At 41.4% G+C, this 16,193-nt stretch overlaps 1 protein-coding gene across 4 annotated transcripts in view; it reads right to left on the bottom strand.

The window, feature by feature from the left end:
• Positions 1-16,193, bottom strand: part of LOC310778893 (integral membrane protein 2B-like) — a 69,603-nt gene that overhangs the window by 23,522 nt on the left and 29,888 nt on the right. For 2 of the 4 annotated variants that reach the window (XM_083639356.1, XM_083639358.1), the window contains exon 2: positions 4,097-4,246. In XM_083639356.1, the coding sequence (XP_083495482.1) occupies positions 4,097-4,246 (150 nt within the window). The remainder of the gene's footprint in view (positions 1-4,096; positions 4,247-16,193) is intronic. The other 2 variants (XM_083639357.1, XM_083639359.1) reach the window with 1 other exon arrangement.

Genomic DNA, 16,193 nt, shown 5'->3' with positions numbered 1-16,193 from the left:
GCTTCCAAACGAACTCTGGTGCGGTTCGTTTGTGGTGAGAACGTGATCCGACCTCGATCCAACACAAAGCAGGAAACAGTGCGCCTTTCTGGATAAAACAGTAGTAGTAGTAGTAACAGGTGCTGTAGTCAGCTGCGCTGTGCGTAATGGCCTGAAGAATGAGCATTTCTATCGTTTAAAAACGTGCATCATCACATAAGCAGTTTGAACTCGATCATCTTACCTCTGGTCTCCATTAAATAACAAGTCGTGGTAATCAGAGCCAGCCTTCTTTGTGATAAGATTGTCTGGTTCAATCAGACAATCTGCCTGATTGCATGTATTCCTTGAAATGTCCGTAGGCTATTATTAAATTATTTATTCATATTTTATTCCTGACAGGACAGGTGTTCATATAGCCAATGTCTCAGCTAATCCTCTGAAGTCTCTGTGATAGTAATAGCAGAAGTTGCGAGGGTCTTTGATCTTCTATCTCCAAATTCCCGATAGATAGCCTAAATAAATAACTAAATAACTTTGTCCCTCTCTCTCTCTCCCGACCCCCCCTCTTTCTTTCTCTCTCTCCTCGCACGCCCGACGTAGCCTACAATGTAGGTCTAACAAAACACATTATCATAATCATATAAAAGGCTATTAGCCTACCAGAGTGTCTGCTGGCCAATCCAGGAGGCTTGGCAATACTATTTGGATCGTTTGATTTGTGGCTGTTTGAACACAAACGAACCAAGGCACAAATGCAACAATTGTATCAATTAAGCCCCTGAATGGGAACAAGGCAAACGACCCAGAGGTGTGAACACACTTGCAAAATGCTGACAACACGATGCAAAAGGCTGCAGGATATATCTCCAACAGATGGTTGTGATCAGGGAAGGAAACAAACTGACCAGTGGATGACAGACTTTAAAGTTCACCTGCCACTTCTGCTATTTTACTATAGACGGTTTTAACTTGACAACAAAAACATTCTAAATTGAACCCCCGCTCACTTCCTGTTGCAGTGTTTGCTATGGACATAAAAGAAAAAAAAAACATTCAAGTGCAGGACTGACCATTCTGTGAAAACCGTCTATACAGCTGAGCGGCGAAAACAAAAGTAACGATGTCGAGTGAATATTTCTGCAGTTTGCCGAATGCTGAGAAAAAGGAAGTGCTGTGGGGTTGCGCTCTGGTGAAAACCGTCTATACGACTGTCAGAGGAGGCAGTTACCTGCTAAACCGGTGGCTGGAGTAAATAGACTTAACCACAATTAAAAATGTAACGCCGCGGTCATTTATCACAACCCGTTTTTTAAAAACATTGAAATGTTGTGTCTTTATTTGCATTGCTTATTTCAGTTCACTTGCTTTCCTTCATTCTCTGTAGAAATGAGACAAAGCACTTACAGGCGCTTTTTTGAAAAGTGCGACACAAACGTGAGTGAAGGTTTTGTGTTGTATCTGTGAGTAGCTGTTACATGCTGTTAGTAGCTGTTACCTGCTGTTAGTAGCTGTTACATGCTGTTAGTAGCTGTTACATGCTGTTAGTAGCTGTTACATGCTGTTAGTAGCTGTTACCTGCTGTTAGTAGCTGTTACATGCTGTTGGTAGCTGTTACATGCTGTTGGTAGCGGTTACATGCTGTTGCATGGTATTGGTAGCTGTTACATGCGGTTGGTAGCTGTTACATGCTGTTGGTAGCTGTTACATGCGGTTGGTAGCTGTTGCATGCTGTTAGTACAGCATGTAACAGCTACTAACAGCTACCAACAGGTAGCTGTTAGTAGCTGTTACATGCTGTTAGTAGCTGTTGCATGCTGTTACATGCTGTTAAATGCTGTTAGTATCTGTTACATGCTGTTAGTAGCTGTTAGTAGCTGTTACATGCTAGCTGTTGCATGCTGTTAGTAGCTGTTACATGCTGTTACATGCTGTTAGTATCTGTTACATGCTGTTAGTAGCTGTTACATGCTAGCTGTTACATGCTGTTAGTAGCTGTTACATGCTGCTACTGGTGAGCGTGATCACACCTCCCGCTGCTTCTCTTTGCTGTGAACCACAGTGGAAAACTAGCTTCACACTCTCCAATTATAAGCCGACCACAGCTTGTAAACAAAAGTCACATGACCCAGAAGTAACTTGTGAGGTTTGGTTAACCTGTAGGCTTGCCGCGGTGTGGAGATTTCCCCACCCGTTAATAGACTTGTGACAACACCGGTGTTACCGGTTACACCTGGCATTTGACCAAAAAAGATATTCATCGGCTCAATTTGTTTTTTCCTTTCTGTTTATGTCTGTTCCTTGCATACCAGCTCCACAGCTGCCCTGATGGTCCTGGGGGAGGGAAGGGGGGTAGGTGTTGCTCAACTAAGCCGTTTTCACACATGCGCTTTATACCGGGAAAGGACCAGAAAGCGGTGTAATGCAGCTGAGCTGATAAATGCCGACTTGCTCAACGAGCAACAGGTTAGCGGATGTGATAGATAACATCATTAGGACATCCGTTTAAAAAAGCTCCCTCCATGTTACGAGGTGATCCTCTGTATTCCCACTTTGTTTCACTACGGAGGAGAATGGGGGAGGGGCATCATTCCCGGTACCTTGACAAAGGAGCGTAGGTCTCCAATTGTCTGGGAGCCGAGACAAGTCATCCCTGTCATAATATTAAAGGGATAGGCCAACTTTTTGGGAGATTCACCTATTTGCCATATCGCCCATTCATAAACAAGATAAACACTGTCGGCGCGTCCCTGCGTGCAGCTCCTCGAAAATGTGACTCCGCGGCGTTGACGTGGACATCACGAGAGCTGTGATTGGCTGTTGCCTTGGGCCGCGTACGTATCCGCTGACGTACTTGTTGCGAGGGGGGAAGACCGACAGCCATGTTTTTTTTACAACTTTATTAGTGATCGTTCACATACAGGACAATACAATACAAAACAGTACTGGGAGTGTTGCTCAAGGAAACGCCATTTCCTCATTTAACAATGCTTGTTCCTCATTTAGCAAAGCCTTCTGCATAGCATAGAACTTCAACTTCACCGACATGATTGCAAGTTCTTGGTAAACAACACGATTGCATCATATGTAATGGACATGAGTGCAGTGCACCACAAGCCACCTAGTGTTTCAGAGGTGTACATATATTCGTTGTTTGATGAAGGACATGATGCCTATTTGCAGTGGGCAAAGACGGGTTCCCCAAAATGTACAAGACCTGCAGGGAGGCTGTGGAGACAGAAGTGAGTCAAGCTGAATCCTACTTCTTTATTGAATAGACATAGGCTATTCAATGTTTGGGGTCTATGTTAGCTGTCTATTAAAGCAGAATGACACGTTACCCCGCTAGCCGGGCTCATACTGTATGAGCGAGAAGCGCCCGGCTAGCGTGGTAAAATAACACGCTACTGTAGCTAATATGTACCCTTTTATATTTTTGTTTATAGCATTTTTTCATTTATCGCAGGTCATATCGTCATCGCAATATTGAACAGTGTTATCGCACATCGCAGCTTTTCCTCATATCGTGCAGCCCTAGTCTTATATTGACGGGTCTGGGCGGGGCCGGTTGTGATTTGGCGCTTGCGATGGCATCGTGCATTTGCCGATGTCAAAGGGTGGCGATCTGATCGATCTGACTGTGGTCAAGATCGCGCAACTCTACTTCCTCGTTTGCCATGAGGCGCTGCACAGGGCCTCATGGCAAACGAGGAAGTAACTTGAGTTACTCTTGCTTAGTTTGGTTAGTCTTTGTCCTATCTCGGTGTGTGCATGGGTGTGTGGATTTTACTTCAAAGATGGCCATTTCATGGATTATTATTTCATCTGGTGGTGAGTACACGAGTGACAACACGTACATAGAGCTTTTTGGCGCTGTTAGATTGTGTTTTTGGTGACTTGGAACAGCTGTACCATTTACTCCAATTCATTTGTGAATTTAACTAACATACAGTACATACGCGGAGAGTGACGACAAAGGCCTTGTTTATCTTGATTATGTATGGCCGTATTCTATGTATGTATGTATTGGCCTATCATCAAATTGGTGCCCAAGACAACAGGAATTGTTTTTCAGTTCTTGGGTTCTTTCTGATGGGTAATGTCCCTGCCTGCCTACCTCTGATTGGCTGCTCACCTCCAGGATGTAGTAGCGGTAGAGATATGCTCCTCCCACCACGACTCCAGACAGCATGAGGGCCAGACCCAGGCACATGCACCAGCACCAGGCTCTGGACTGCTGACGCAGCGGCACGCCCACCTCCGGGTCCTGCAGGGGGGGGGGGGGGGAGAGAGAGAGGGAGAGAGAGAGAGAGAGAGAGAGGGAGGAGCAGTGAGACATGCTGTAGGACCCATTTAAATTCCTCTGGATTTATTCGGACGACCAGGATTCAAGCAAGAAAGTAACAAAAATGTCACTACGGCGCTCATAAGCTTTCCAAACCTCCACTATCATTATTATTATTATTATTATTATTATGATTATTATCTGTCCACTATCATGACTCATTTTCCAGCATTTCCTCCTCACAAAGCCAGAGAAACCCCACCACTGCTAGAGAAAAGGCTTTGGCCAGCAACATTAGTCAATGAAATAACTCTATGTCTATGTCTCAAGTGAATGATGTGAATGATTTACTATTTGTCATTAATGATGGGATATTGCAATTCAATACATCGCAAATGATTCAAGTTTGACAAACTTATCATGGGGTCAGAGAAATGAATGTTGATATAGCTCCATGTTATTCTGCTGTAATAATCACTAATGAGCAACAGTTTCACAAGCTCTCCATCCTAATGACATCATTGTTACTTTGTAATCACATTTATTTATTTTTATTTTTTATCTAGCAGCCAATGACATCGCTGCAAACATTTCAGTCTCAGAAATAAAACAGTCAGACTGTTGTGTCACTGAACCTTAAATAAAACAGTCAGACTGTTGTGTCACTGAACCTTAAATAAAACAGTCAGACTGTTGTCACTGAACCTTAAATAAAACAGTCAGACTGTTGTGTCACTGAACCTTAAATAAAACAGTCAGACTGTTGTCACTGAACCTTAAATAAAACAGTCAGACTGTTGTGTCACTGAACCTTAAATAAAACAGTCAGACTGTTGTCACTGAACCTTAAATAAAACAGTCAGACTGTTGTGTCACTGAACCTTAAATAAAACAGTCAGACTGTTGTCACTGAACCTTAAATAAAACAGTCAGACTGTTGTCACTGAACCTTAAATAAAACAGTCAGACTGTTGTCACTGAACCTTAAATAAAACAGTCAGACTGTTGTCACTGAACCTTAAATAAAACAGTCAGACTGTTGTCACTGAACCTTAAATAAAACAGTCAGACTGTTGTGTCACTGAACCTTAAATAAAACAGTCAGACTGTTGTCACTGAACCTTAAATAAAACAGTCAGACTGTTGTCACTGAACCTTAAATAAAACAGTCAGACTGTTGTGTCACTGAACCTTAAATAAAACAGTCAGACTGTTGTGTCACTGAACCTTAAATAAAACAGTCAGACTGTTGTGTCACTGAACCTTAAATAAAACAGTCAGACTGTTGTAACTGAACCTTAAATAAAACAGTCAGACTGTTGTCACTGAACCTTAAATAAAACAGTCAGACTGTTGTCACTGAACCTTAAATAAAACAGTCAGACTGTTGTCACTGAACCTTAAATAAAACAGTCAGACTGTTGTGTCACTGAACCTTAAATAAAACAGTCAGACTGTTGTCACTGAACCTTAAATAAAACAGTCAGACTGTTGTCACTGAACCTTAAATAAAACAGTCAGACTGTTGTGTCACTGAACCTTAAATAAAACAGTCAGACTGTTGTCACTGAACCTTAAATAAAACAGTCAGACTGTTGTGTCACTGAACCTTAAATAAAACAGTCAGACTGTTGTCACTGAACCTTAAATAAAACAGTCAGACTGTTGTCACTGAACCTTAAATAAAACAGTCAGACTGTTGTGTCACTGAACCTTAAATAAAACAGTCAGACTGTTGTCACTGAACCTTAAATAAAACAGTCAGACTGTTGTGTCACTGAACCTTAAATAAAACAGTCAGACTGTTGTCACTGAACCTTAAATAAAACAGTCAGACTGTTGTCACTGAACCTTAAATAAAACAGTCAGACTGTTGTGTCACTGAACCTTAAATAAAACAGTCAGACTGTTGTCACTGAACCTTAAATAAAACAGTCAGACTGTTGTGTCACTGAACCTTAAATAAAACAGTCAGACTGTTGTGTCACTGAACCTTAAATAAAACAGTCAGACTGTTGTGTCACTGAACCTTAAATAAAACAGTCAGACTGTTGTGTCACTGAACCTTAAATAAAACAGTCAGACTGTTGTGTCACTGAACCTTAAATAAAACAGTCAGACTGTTGTGTCACTGAACCTTAAATAAAACAGTCAGACTGTTGTGTCACTGAACCTTAAATAAAACAGTCAGACTGTTGTGTCACTGAACCTTAAATAAAACAGTCAGACTGTTGTGTCACTGAACCTTAAATAAAACAGTCAGACTGTTGTCACTGAACCTTAAATAAAACAGTCAGACTGTTGTGTCACTGAACCTTAAATAAAACAGTCAGACTGTTGTCACTGAACCTTAAATAAAACAGTCAGACTGTTGTGTCACTGAACCTTAAATAAAACAGTCAGACTGTTGTGTCACTGAACCTTAAATAAAACAGTCAGACTGTTGTGTCACTGAACCTTAAATAAAACAGTCAGACTGTTGTGTCACTGAACCTTAAATAAAACAGTCAGACTGTTGTGTCACTGAACCTTAAATAAAACAGTCAGACTGTTGTGTCACTGAACCTTAAATAAAACAGTCAGACTGTTGTCACTGAACCTTAAATAAAACAGTCAGACTGTTGTGTCACTGAACCTTAAATAAAACAGTCAGACTGTTGTCACTGAACCTTAAATAAAACAGTCAGACTGTTGTGTCACTGAACCTTAAATAAAACAGTCAGACTGTTGTCACTGAACCTTAAATAAAACAGTCAGACTGTTGTGTCACTGAACCTTAAATAAAACAGTCAGACTGTTGTCACTGAACCTTAAATAAAACAGTCAGACTATTGTGTCACTGAACCTTAAATAAAACAGTCATACTGTTGTCACTGAACCTTAAATAAAACAGTCAGACTATTGTGTCACTGAACCTTAAATAAAACAGTCAGACTGTTGTCACTGAACCTTAAATAAAACAGTCAGACTGTTGTGTCACTGAACCTTAAATAAAACAGTCAGACTGTTGTGTCACTGAACCTTAAATAAAACAGTCAGACTGTTGTGTCACTGAACCTTAAATAAAACAGTCAGACTGTTGTCACTGAACCTTAAATAAAACAGTCAGACTGTTGTCACTGAACCTTAAATAAAACAGTCAGACTGTTGTCACTGAACCTTAAATAAAACAGTCAGACTGTTGTCACTGAACCTTAAATAAAACAGTCAGACTGTTGTCACTGAACCTTAAATAAAACAGTCAGACTGTTGTGTCACTGAACCTTAAATAAAACAGTCAGACTGTTGTGTCACTGAACCTTAAATAAAACAGTCAGACTGTTGTCACTGAACCTTAAATAAAACAGTCAGACTGTTGTCACTGAACCTTAAATAAAACAGTCAGACTGTTGTCACTGAACCTTAAATAAAACAGTCAGACTGTTGTCACTGAACCTTAAATAAAACAGTCAGACTGTTGTCACTGAACCTTAAATAAAACAGTCAGACTGTTGTCACTGAACCTTAAATAAAACAGTCAGACTGTTGTCACTGAACCTTAAATAAAACAGTCAGACTGTTGTCACTGAACCTTAAATAAAACAGTCAGACTGTTGTCACTGAACCTTAATTGATCACACTGTATCCTGGTTGTATTGAATCCTGGACCTGCACAAATGATCAGGGATCATCCGTGTCTCCTCCTCTGTCATCAGCGCTCTGATCTCTGCTGTCACAGCATGGAGCATGGAGGTAGGGCTGGGCGATATCATCTGTGTGTTTGTTTTAGGTTGAACAGCGATACATGATATATATCTCAGTATTTTCTACAAAGTGGGCTACATGTTCAGTTGTAACTCAAAGCCACATGTGAGATGTCATAAGCACTTTTATTAAAACAACAGTGTCATCAAAATAAAACGCTGAGACAAGGTTTCCTTCCCCTATTGGTGCTTTCACAAAATATTGACAGTGAGAGAGAGAGAGTGAGTGAGAGAGTGAAAGAGAGAGTGAGAGTGAAACAGGGTGAAAGAGTGAGAGCGACAGAGCGAGTGAAAGAGAGAGTGAGAGAGCGCAAGTGAAAGAGAGTGCGAGTGAAAGAGAGTGAAAGAGAGAGGGTGAGAGTGAGAGAGCGCAAGTGAAAGAGAGTGCGAGTGAAAAAGAGTGAAAGAGAGAGGGTGAGAGTGAGAGAGCGCAAGTGAAAGAGAGTGAAAGAGAGAGAGGGTGAGAGAGAGGGTGAGAGTGAAAGAGAGTGAGAGAGTGAAAGAGAGAGAGGGTGAGAGAGAGGGAGAGAGCGAGTGAGTGCGAGAGTGCGAGTGACAACAATGGGCCTCTAAGCTAATACAGAAAACAACACCAGTAATACCAGTTTACACATTCCAGCTAACTGCTGGACTCTACAATCATTCAGTGTGTGTGTGTGTGTGTGTGTGTGTGTGTGTGTGTGTGTGTGTGTGCGTGTGTTTGCGTGTGTGTGTGCGTGTGTGTGTGTGACTGAGCTGTAGAAAGCAGAGCAGTGAGTAAATCATTGATTGAACAGCAGATGTGACGTCAGTGTGACTCTGGACCATCAACATAAAAAGATGGACTGAGGACCTGGTCCAGTTCAGTGAAGCCGCTGCATGTTAAGATGGCCGCTCTGGCGGCTGTATCCAGTATAGAGACAGTCCGCATGTCTGGGAACGCCCACAAAATGTTAAACGGCTGGCGCGCGAGTGGGGTAAAACCGCCCATATATCTCATGGGCTGACTCACCAAAAGACGGTGCTGCGGCTCTAAACTACAGGTTTGGGGGTTCTAGATCAGAACACAAGACGTCTGCTCAGATGTGTGTTTACTGCGGTGGTTAAATCCCCGATCGTGTCTTCCTGGGCTGGGCTATCAGCTAAATTCTAACTTTGCTGAATGGATAGAACGGGGGAATTTACCCCACCCTGACCCCGCCCCCAGGCTAACCCAGCGTCTATAGACCTTATTGACAGCGTGGCCATCTTGGATTACATCATCGCACGGGGTGGCAACGCGTCTGAGCCTGCGTTACAACCCATTGTAAACAATGGAGCGGTGGTCCCAAAACCTGAGTTCTGTTCCACCAATTTCTTTTGATCAAATTGATAAATGGGCAGATGACAACGTCAACATCCCCAAAAGGATTCAAAAGAAGGGCTACAGTAACTGGATTGAAAGGTACATCCACGATATTCAAGGTAAATTAGGGTGCAACGTTACTGTGTACAAAGACTTGCTATCTGTGCAGTGCTTGCTCCGCCGTCATATTAACTTCACTTATCGTGATTTTTGCATGTTAATCATGAATCAATCTAACACGATTAATTTGTAATCTGACAACTTTAGTAGCGCTAACATTGCTGACATCGTCAGTTAGCTGTAAGTAGATATTGGCCACTTGTAGGTGCTATGACGTTTCCATGCTAACATTGTTTTATTAAATGGATGAATGAGCGTTATTCTATCATTAGTACTTTTCAGATAGGTTTAACGTTGAAGGATACGTTCATATCAAATTACATAGCCTGCTTCCAGGCCTATCTGAACCTATCTGAAAAGTACTAATGATAGAATAACGCTCATTCATCCATTTAATAAAACAATGTTAGCATGGAAACGTCATAGCACCTACAAGTGGCCAATATCTACTTACAGCTAACTGACGATGTCAGCAATGTTAGCGCTACTAAAGTTGTTTACAATGGGTTGTAACGCAGGCTCAGACGCGTTGCCACCCCGTGCGATGACGTAATCCAAGATGGCCGCGCTGTGAATAAGGTCTATTGTGGGTGTTCCTAGAGCCTGTATGGGCGTTCCCAGACATGCAGACTGTCTCTATAGGTCACAAGGCCCGCCTCCCCTTGTTAGTGGATGGGGAAATGGACAACCGAAATAATCACAGTACACGTCAGATAATTTTTTCCCAAAGGTGGTTTGTATCATTTTAGATAGTCATTATCATGCTAATGCCTGTGCAAGTGGTCATTTTTCTGATCAGTTTGTTTTTAATTAGTTATTTGACACATAAAAATGGATGATTGACAGCTGTGGCAGCCAGTCTCAAGCCATCATTGGCTGGACAGGCTCGTCTTCACCTTATAGATCTAGTTTACATAGTAAAACTACTTGGTGACAATGATCTGTCTACCAGACTGTATATCGATGGACCGCAATAAAAAGGACATTGTTTTGAGAAAGGTGCGCGTCTGCGCGAGGAAGTAACGTTGGATGGGGACTGAAGTAAGTTCAGAAAATATGTGTTTTAGTAGTTACTCCAGCTACGTTATCGGTTATTTTTATTACACAATGGTTTTAACCGATGTAGGCTAGCATTAGCCGCTTGTGTTGGCCGGCTGTTTTGCATTATTTGTCGGCTTAATATTACTATAACCTAACAACCGATAACGATAGCTGGAATAACACAATAGACACATATTTTCAGAACTTACCAGGTTGTCCAACTGCCTGCGTAGAAATGTGTTTTGTAATGTTACAACTCCCGGGTATAAAATGAGGCCTACACAATACCAGCCATTAGCTAATAGCTAACGGGTTAGCCTGTGGCAAACAGACACTAGGTTTTATTTGGGGTGAAGCACGAGGAGAGTATTTAGCCTATATGGATATCTCTGGGAAGTGCTTTTACTATGGGGATGTTCACAAGCTCCTCTCCTCGTAGCTGTTGTATAAGGATACAGAAGAGACAGGCAGCTGGATAACGTTAGTTAGAAAAATGACCCGACTGAGAGGCAGCAGCACTGGGCTGCCCAGTCAGTAAACCTAAGTTACAACGTAGCCAAAGGTTCAGTTCGATATCACCTGTTAAACCAACATTTGCACCCCGGAGTCTGGCTGCTAGTAAGAGCAATCTCCGACACTGAAATTCAGATTTCCGTACAGGCGTCATTTTTGATAAACTGACCTCGTAGTGGGAATCTACATGGTTACTTTTGACTAGACAAAAAATATTAGAACTTAAAGTGCCATATTTACAGAGCTAGAGAGGATTGACTACACAACGCACTGTGCGCAAATCTAGAAACAGCAGCTCTACATGACAAAGTATAGAGGGGGGGGGGGGGGGGGGGGGCTCAGACTGAGGTTTCAACCCAAAAGAGCTACTGCGCAGACTCTGGTTCTCTGATCTGAGAAGATTTTGGCTTCAATAGACCATACAGGGAGGAGATAGGGACGCTTCCTCCATTCATATATATCTCAATGCTCTGGACAGACAGGTGAAGGCCGATCATCAGGAACCATCGATTATCTATGAATTATTTAAAAATATATATATTGAAGAAATGCCGATGGCAGGAAATACTAAATAAAGCCTGTTTTTCCTCAATGAAATCTTTACTCCAAGAAGAACCTAGTCCAACAACAATCCTCTTAAACAAGGCAGTTAAAGCTGAACTGTTAAACAAACAAAGCAAAACAAAAAGAAAGCTCTCCACCAATTAACCAGCCAATCTCAGGTGAGCCTCTTCTGTTAGACACAACGAGTGCGTTTACATGCACACTAATAAACGGTTTATTAGCGGGTTTCTAGACTTACCTGATTATTCAAGTGTCACGTAAACAGCATCCTTTATCGGATAAAGGCCGTTATCAGTTAATGAGAAAACCCCATAAACACACCTAGGTTACTGCTGAGTCATCAGGTTTAAACACACCTAGGTGACTGCTGAGTCATCAGGTTTATTCATTGCAGTCTGTCCACTCACACACTTTGAGTGAGTTCCCGCTATTTACTAAGTGCGTGTAAACACGGAAATCAGATTATCGCCAGTTACCCGTTTATTCTCAGTTGTCCGTTTATTGCTTGCATGTAAACCTGACAACAAAAACATCACTCTATCTATGAAGCTAGCATCAGGCCCTGATCGTAACCACATTCAGCACTGATATGTGAACACCCTGCCAGCAGTCACTAAAGGCTGCAGTACTTTCAAAGGTTTTAAGTCCTCTGTCAAGAAGTGGCTGAGAGGGGGTCAGTCCTGTTGCCACCTATAGGCATTACTGTGGTCTCATGTTGTTGTGTTCTGACATTGTGTATTTATTTCTGATCATCTCCTCATTTACCACTATGTGATCTTAGGGGATTGCTGTCTACCTATGTGCTATATTTTACTGTGTTGTATATTACTAATAGTAAGTATTATCATTTTTTGTACCATGGACCATGTACCATGTGTAGTTGTTTAGACACTAGGATTTTCCTTTAGTTATGTATTTGATATGTACTGTGTGCACACAGGACTCTGTGTGCCCAGGGACTACAGATGCAAATGAGCTCTTAGCTATCTCTGGTGCAATATGTTTATTGTGTACTGTCCCTGCTCAAATAAACAATAAAGATAAAGATAAAGATCTGTGCTGAATGTGGTTACGCTTTGCTAGTGCTACGGTCATGTTGTTATATGACAGTTTTATCTGGCACAGCCTGCTACAGCCTTGTTTTCATTTACTGGAACAGAATACTGCCAAACTGTGCTGGTTTTACCAGATGTCATCCCCCTTCTGCTCCTTTGACTACTAACGTTACAGCCAATGGTCCACTCCCACTAACACATGCTGGTCTGTTGACATCCAGCCATTAGAGGAGGGGGGCCAACCGTAGTGGATGCAACAGCTACCGGCATTGTACACGATTAATTATTAGTTCAACCGACTAGTGTTTTAGCGACTACCCAGTGACTAGTGACTAGTGAGGGTAGGGTAGCCGACGACGTTAGGGATGAAACGAGAAACCATGATAATGATAAAGCATGATCAAATTCCTGACGATAACTGTACCGTTTCAAATTTTCGTTGTCATCGTTAAAACCCTGTTACCATGATTACAGCTCTTTGAAAAACGACGGTAAATACTGTCCATCATCAACCGAGCAGTTAGCAACAGTCTCCCAGACGCAGACGTGCAGCCCTGGTGAAATGATTTCAGTGAATGTATTGGGGGTGGGGGGGGGGGGGGGGGGGGGATCGATACAGCATAGTATCGTGATATTTTGTGGGCAATATATCGTATCGTATCGAATGCCAAGTATCGTGATATTTTATTATACAAAATGTCAAGTGCATCATGCAACATTTATGACACGTTTTTATGACAGTGTTGCTCAGTCTGTCTGCTTCACAATCCCATTTTACGCCAATAAATATGATTGAAGTGAGATGAACAGACTGGAAACTTTATGTCATTTGATAAAACAGATGTTGACAAAGTCTTTTCCCCCTTTGCGGACATTTGCAGTTGAAAAAAGGTAATAAATCACAATACTCAATATATCGCAATACTAGCATATCGCAATATTGCAAGAGTATCGTATCGTGACTTAAGTATCGTGATAATATCGTATCGTGGGACATCTGGTGATTCCCACCCCTAGACTGTATCAGTACTTTTTGAAAATTTTCAGCACATTTTAACAATACCGTGATAATATTGGTGAGGAGGACCGTGATAATTTTGCTCACTATAATCGTTCGTGATATATGACATTTTCATACCGTTTCATATAGCGGATCTTTAAACGTGTAACATACTAGTTATGACCATCCCTAATGGTGATTAAAAAAAAAGACTTTTAATGCCTCAAGTCCAGATAATAATAGTCATAAAGGATGATTTATGCTAAGACTTTTTCAGACTTTTGAAGGAGCCATGGATGTTACTCTTCCTGGGGTCCAACACATAATATAAAAAGACAACATAAAGACATTGGAACAGTTACAATTGATCTATCAAACAACAGCTTGAACAAACAACTTCAGTTTACAACAAAAATATGCTCCAACTACAAAATACAACACAAACAAAAATAACTAACTAATTAACGAAAAAACTGAAATTAATGTCCTTATTCAAAGTTGCTTTTTTTAACTTCTTCTTGAAATTATATTTGTTACTAATCATAGTAATATTGCCAGGCAAACAATTCCAATATTTAACAGCCCTAATACATCACAGTTCTTTTTAGTGCATTGGTTCTAGGTAGAGGTAAAATGAATTTAGTGCTTGAGGCATGTCTGGTTGAGTAGTTGTGTCTGGTGTCTATGGTTTTTAGCTCTTTCCTTATACAATGTGGTTTACCAGTTTTAACAATATTGAATAAAAAAATGTCAGCCTCTGTTCTACTCTCAACCAGGACAGTGCAGCATGCATCCACTCCACGCTGCTCCTAACAGAGCAGCGGAGAGCAAGGCGCGCCGCCCTGTTCTGGGTGTACTGAAGTTTCATCAGATCTTGTTTTGATGCACTTGACCAAACTGTTGGGCAATAGTCGAGAAATGGCGTTTCTCATAAAGCAGCCGTGAAAATCTGGTGGAAGCATTTTCAATAAACGACACACAGATGGTTTATAGAACTCTGCCCAATGCAAAATTCAAACAGGTTTAGTTGCCAGTAATGACAGTAAGAAAGGCAGATGTAGTGAGCAAAGATGGATGATTTAATATTCCATAGCTCTGACCTAACCAAATCTAACTGACACCACTATTGTGAACACAAAACAAAGAACACTTCTGATATAATATGATATTAGTGTTTAGAGTGTATCACTCAATACAAAAAAATAAAGGCTTTCATAGAACCAAAAGCCTATGGCTTAGTCCGCAGAAAAAAGACGACAAAAGCGATAGTAATTTAGACTCAGGTGTGCATAAACTACTTCCTTTTTTAAATACAAAAATGTGAAATTACAGTATTATCGCTTATTGGACAGGAGAAGCAGGTATTTGTTCTTATAGTATCGCCTGAAAAAAATCCCCCCCAAAATCTATAAATCCCCCCCATCTGAAGAACATAAGGGGGGAATTCCCCCCTAGTTTGCAAAGTGAATTTTAAGCCCCGAGTACATAACACAAAGCCAGCCCAGCACAAAGACAACAGTACATAACACAAAGCCAGCCCAGCACAAAGACAACACAAACAACACACCCAGACATCATTCAGAATTAAGGAGGGTCAACATGGACATTGAAATGATCTGTGCGGTCAGCAAAGTTATATCAACTCAAGCCGTCTTTAGCCTGAGTCAGCATGTCCTGCTCAGATACAGGAAACCATACAGCACTCACTGTCCTGACCTCCACCTCCGTTTAGAACAACTACAACACAACAAACGCCCCAAACTTCCTGTCTGCTCACATTTCTTGGGAAAACGATCCATGGAGAGAAAAGAGAGAGAGAGAACGAGAGAGAGAGAGAAAGAGAGAGAGAGAGAGAGAGAGAGAGACAGAGAGAGAGAGAGCTGACAGTAAACCCCAAAAAGACCAAAATTATGATATTCCAAAAACGATCCAGATCTCAGGATGCTCGACCAAAGTTCTCAATTGGAACAAAACATGTAGAGTACTGCACACACTACACCTATCTAGGATTAAAACTAAGTTCAACTGGACATTTTAATGATGCAGTTCATGAGTTGAGAGAGAAAGCACGCCGGGCTTTCTATGCCATAAAGAAAAATATACAGACAGAAATACCAATTCGAGTTTGGCTAAAATTAATTGGGTGTGTTATTGAACCAATCGCACTCTATGGCAGTGAGGTGTGGGGTCCACTTACAAAACAAGACTTTACCCAATGGGATAAACACCCCATTGAGACCCTGCATGCAGAGTTCTGTAAGATTCTCCTTCATGTCCAGAGGAAAGCTACAAACAATGCATGCAGGGCAGAATTAGGCCAATACCCACTAATACAAAAAATACAAAAAAGAGCAATTAAATTTTGGACACACCTAAAACGAAGTGACCCCCTCTCGTACCATTACCAAGCCCTGCAATGCCAAGAGCTGAGCAATAGGAGCACCCTTACCCAACTGATCCTGAGGCTGAGTCCACAAACCTGCTCTCTTAACACAGCCCAGGAACAGAACACATCACCAATCAGACTCAATCAAATTACAAAACAGTTCAAACTGAACTACCTCACCTA

This window comes from Poromitra crassiceps, assembly GCF_964638095.1.
Source record: "Poromitra crassiceps genome assembly, chromosome: 6".
Taxonomy (NCBI): Eukaryota; Metazoa; Chordata; class Actinopteri; order Beryciformes; family Melamphaidae; genus Poromitra; species Poromitra crassiceps.
This window is presented reverse-complemented; position numbering and strand designations above follow the sequence as displayed.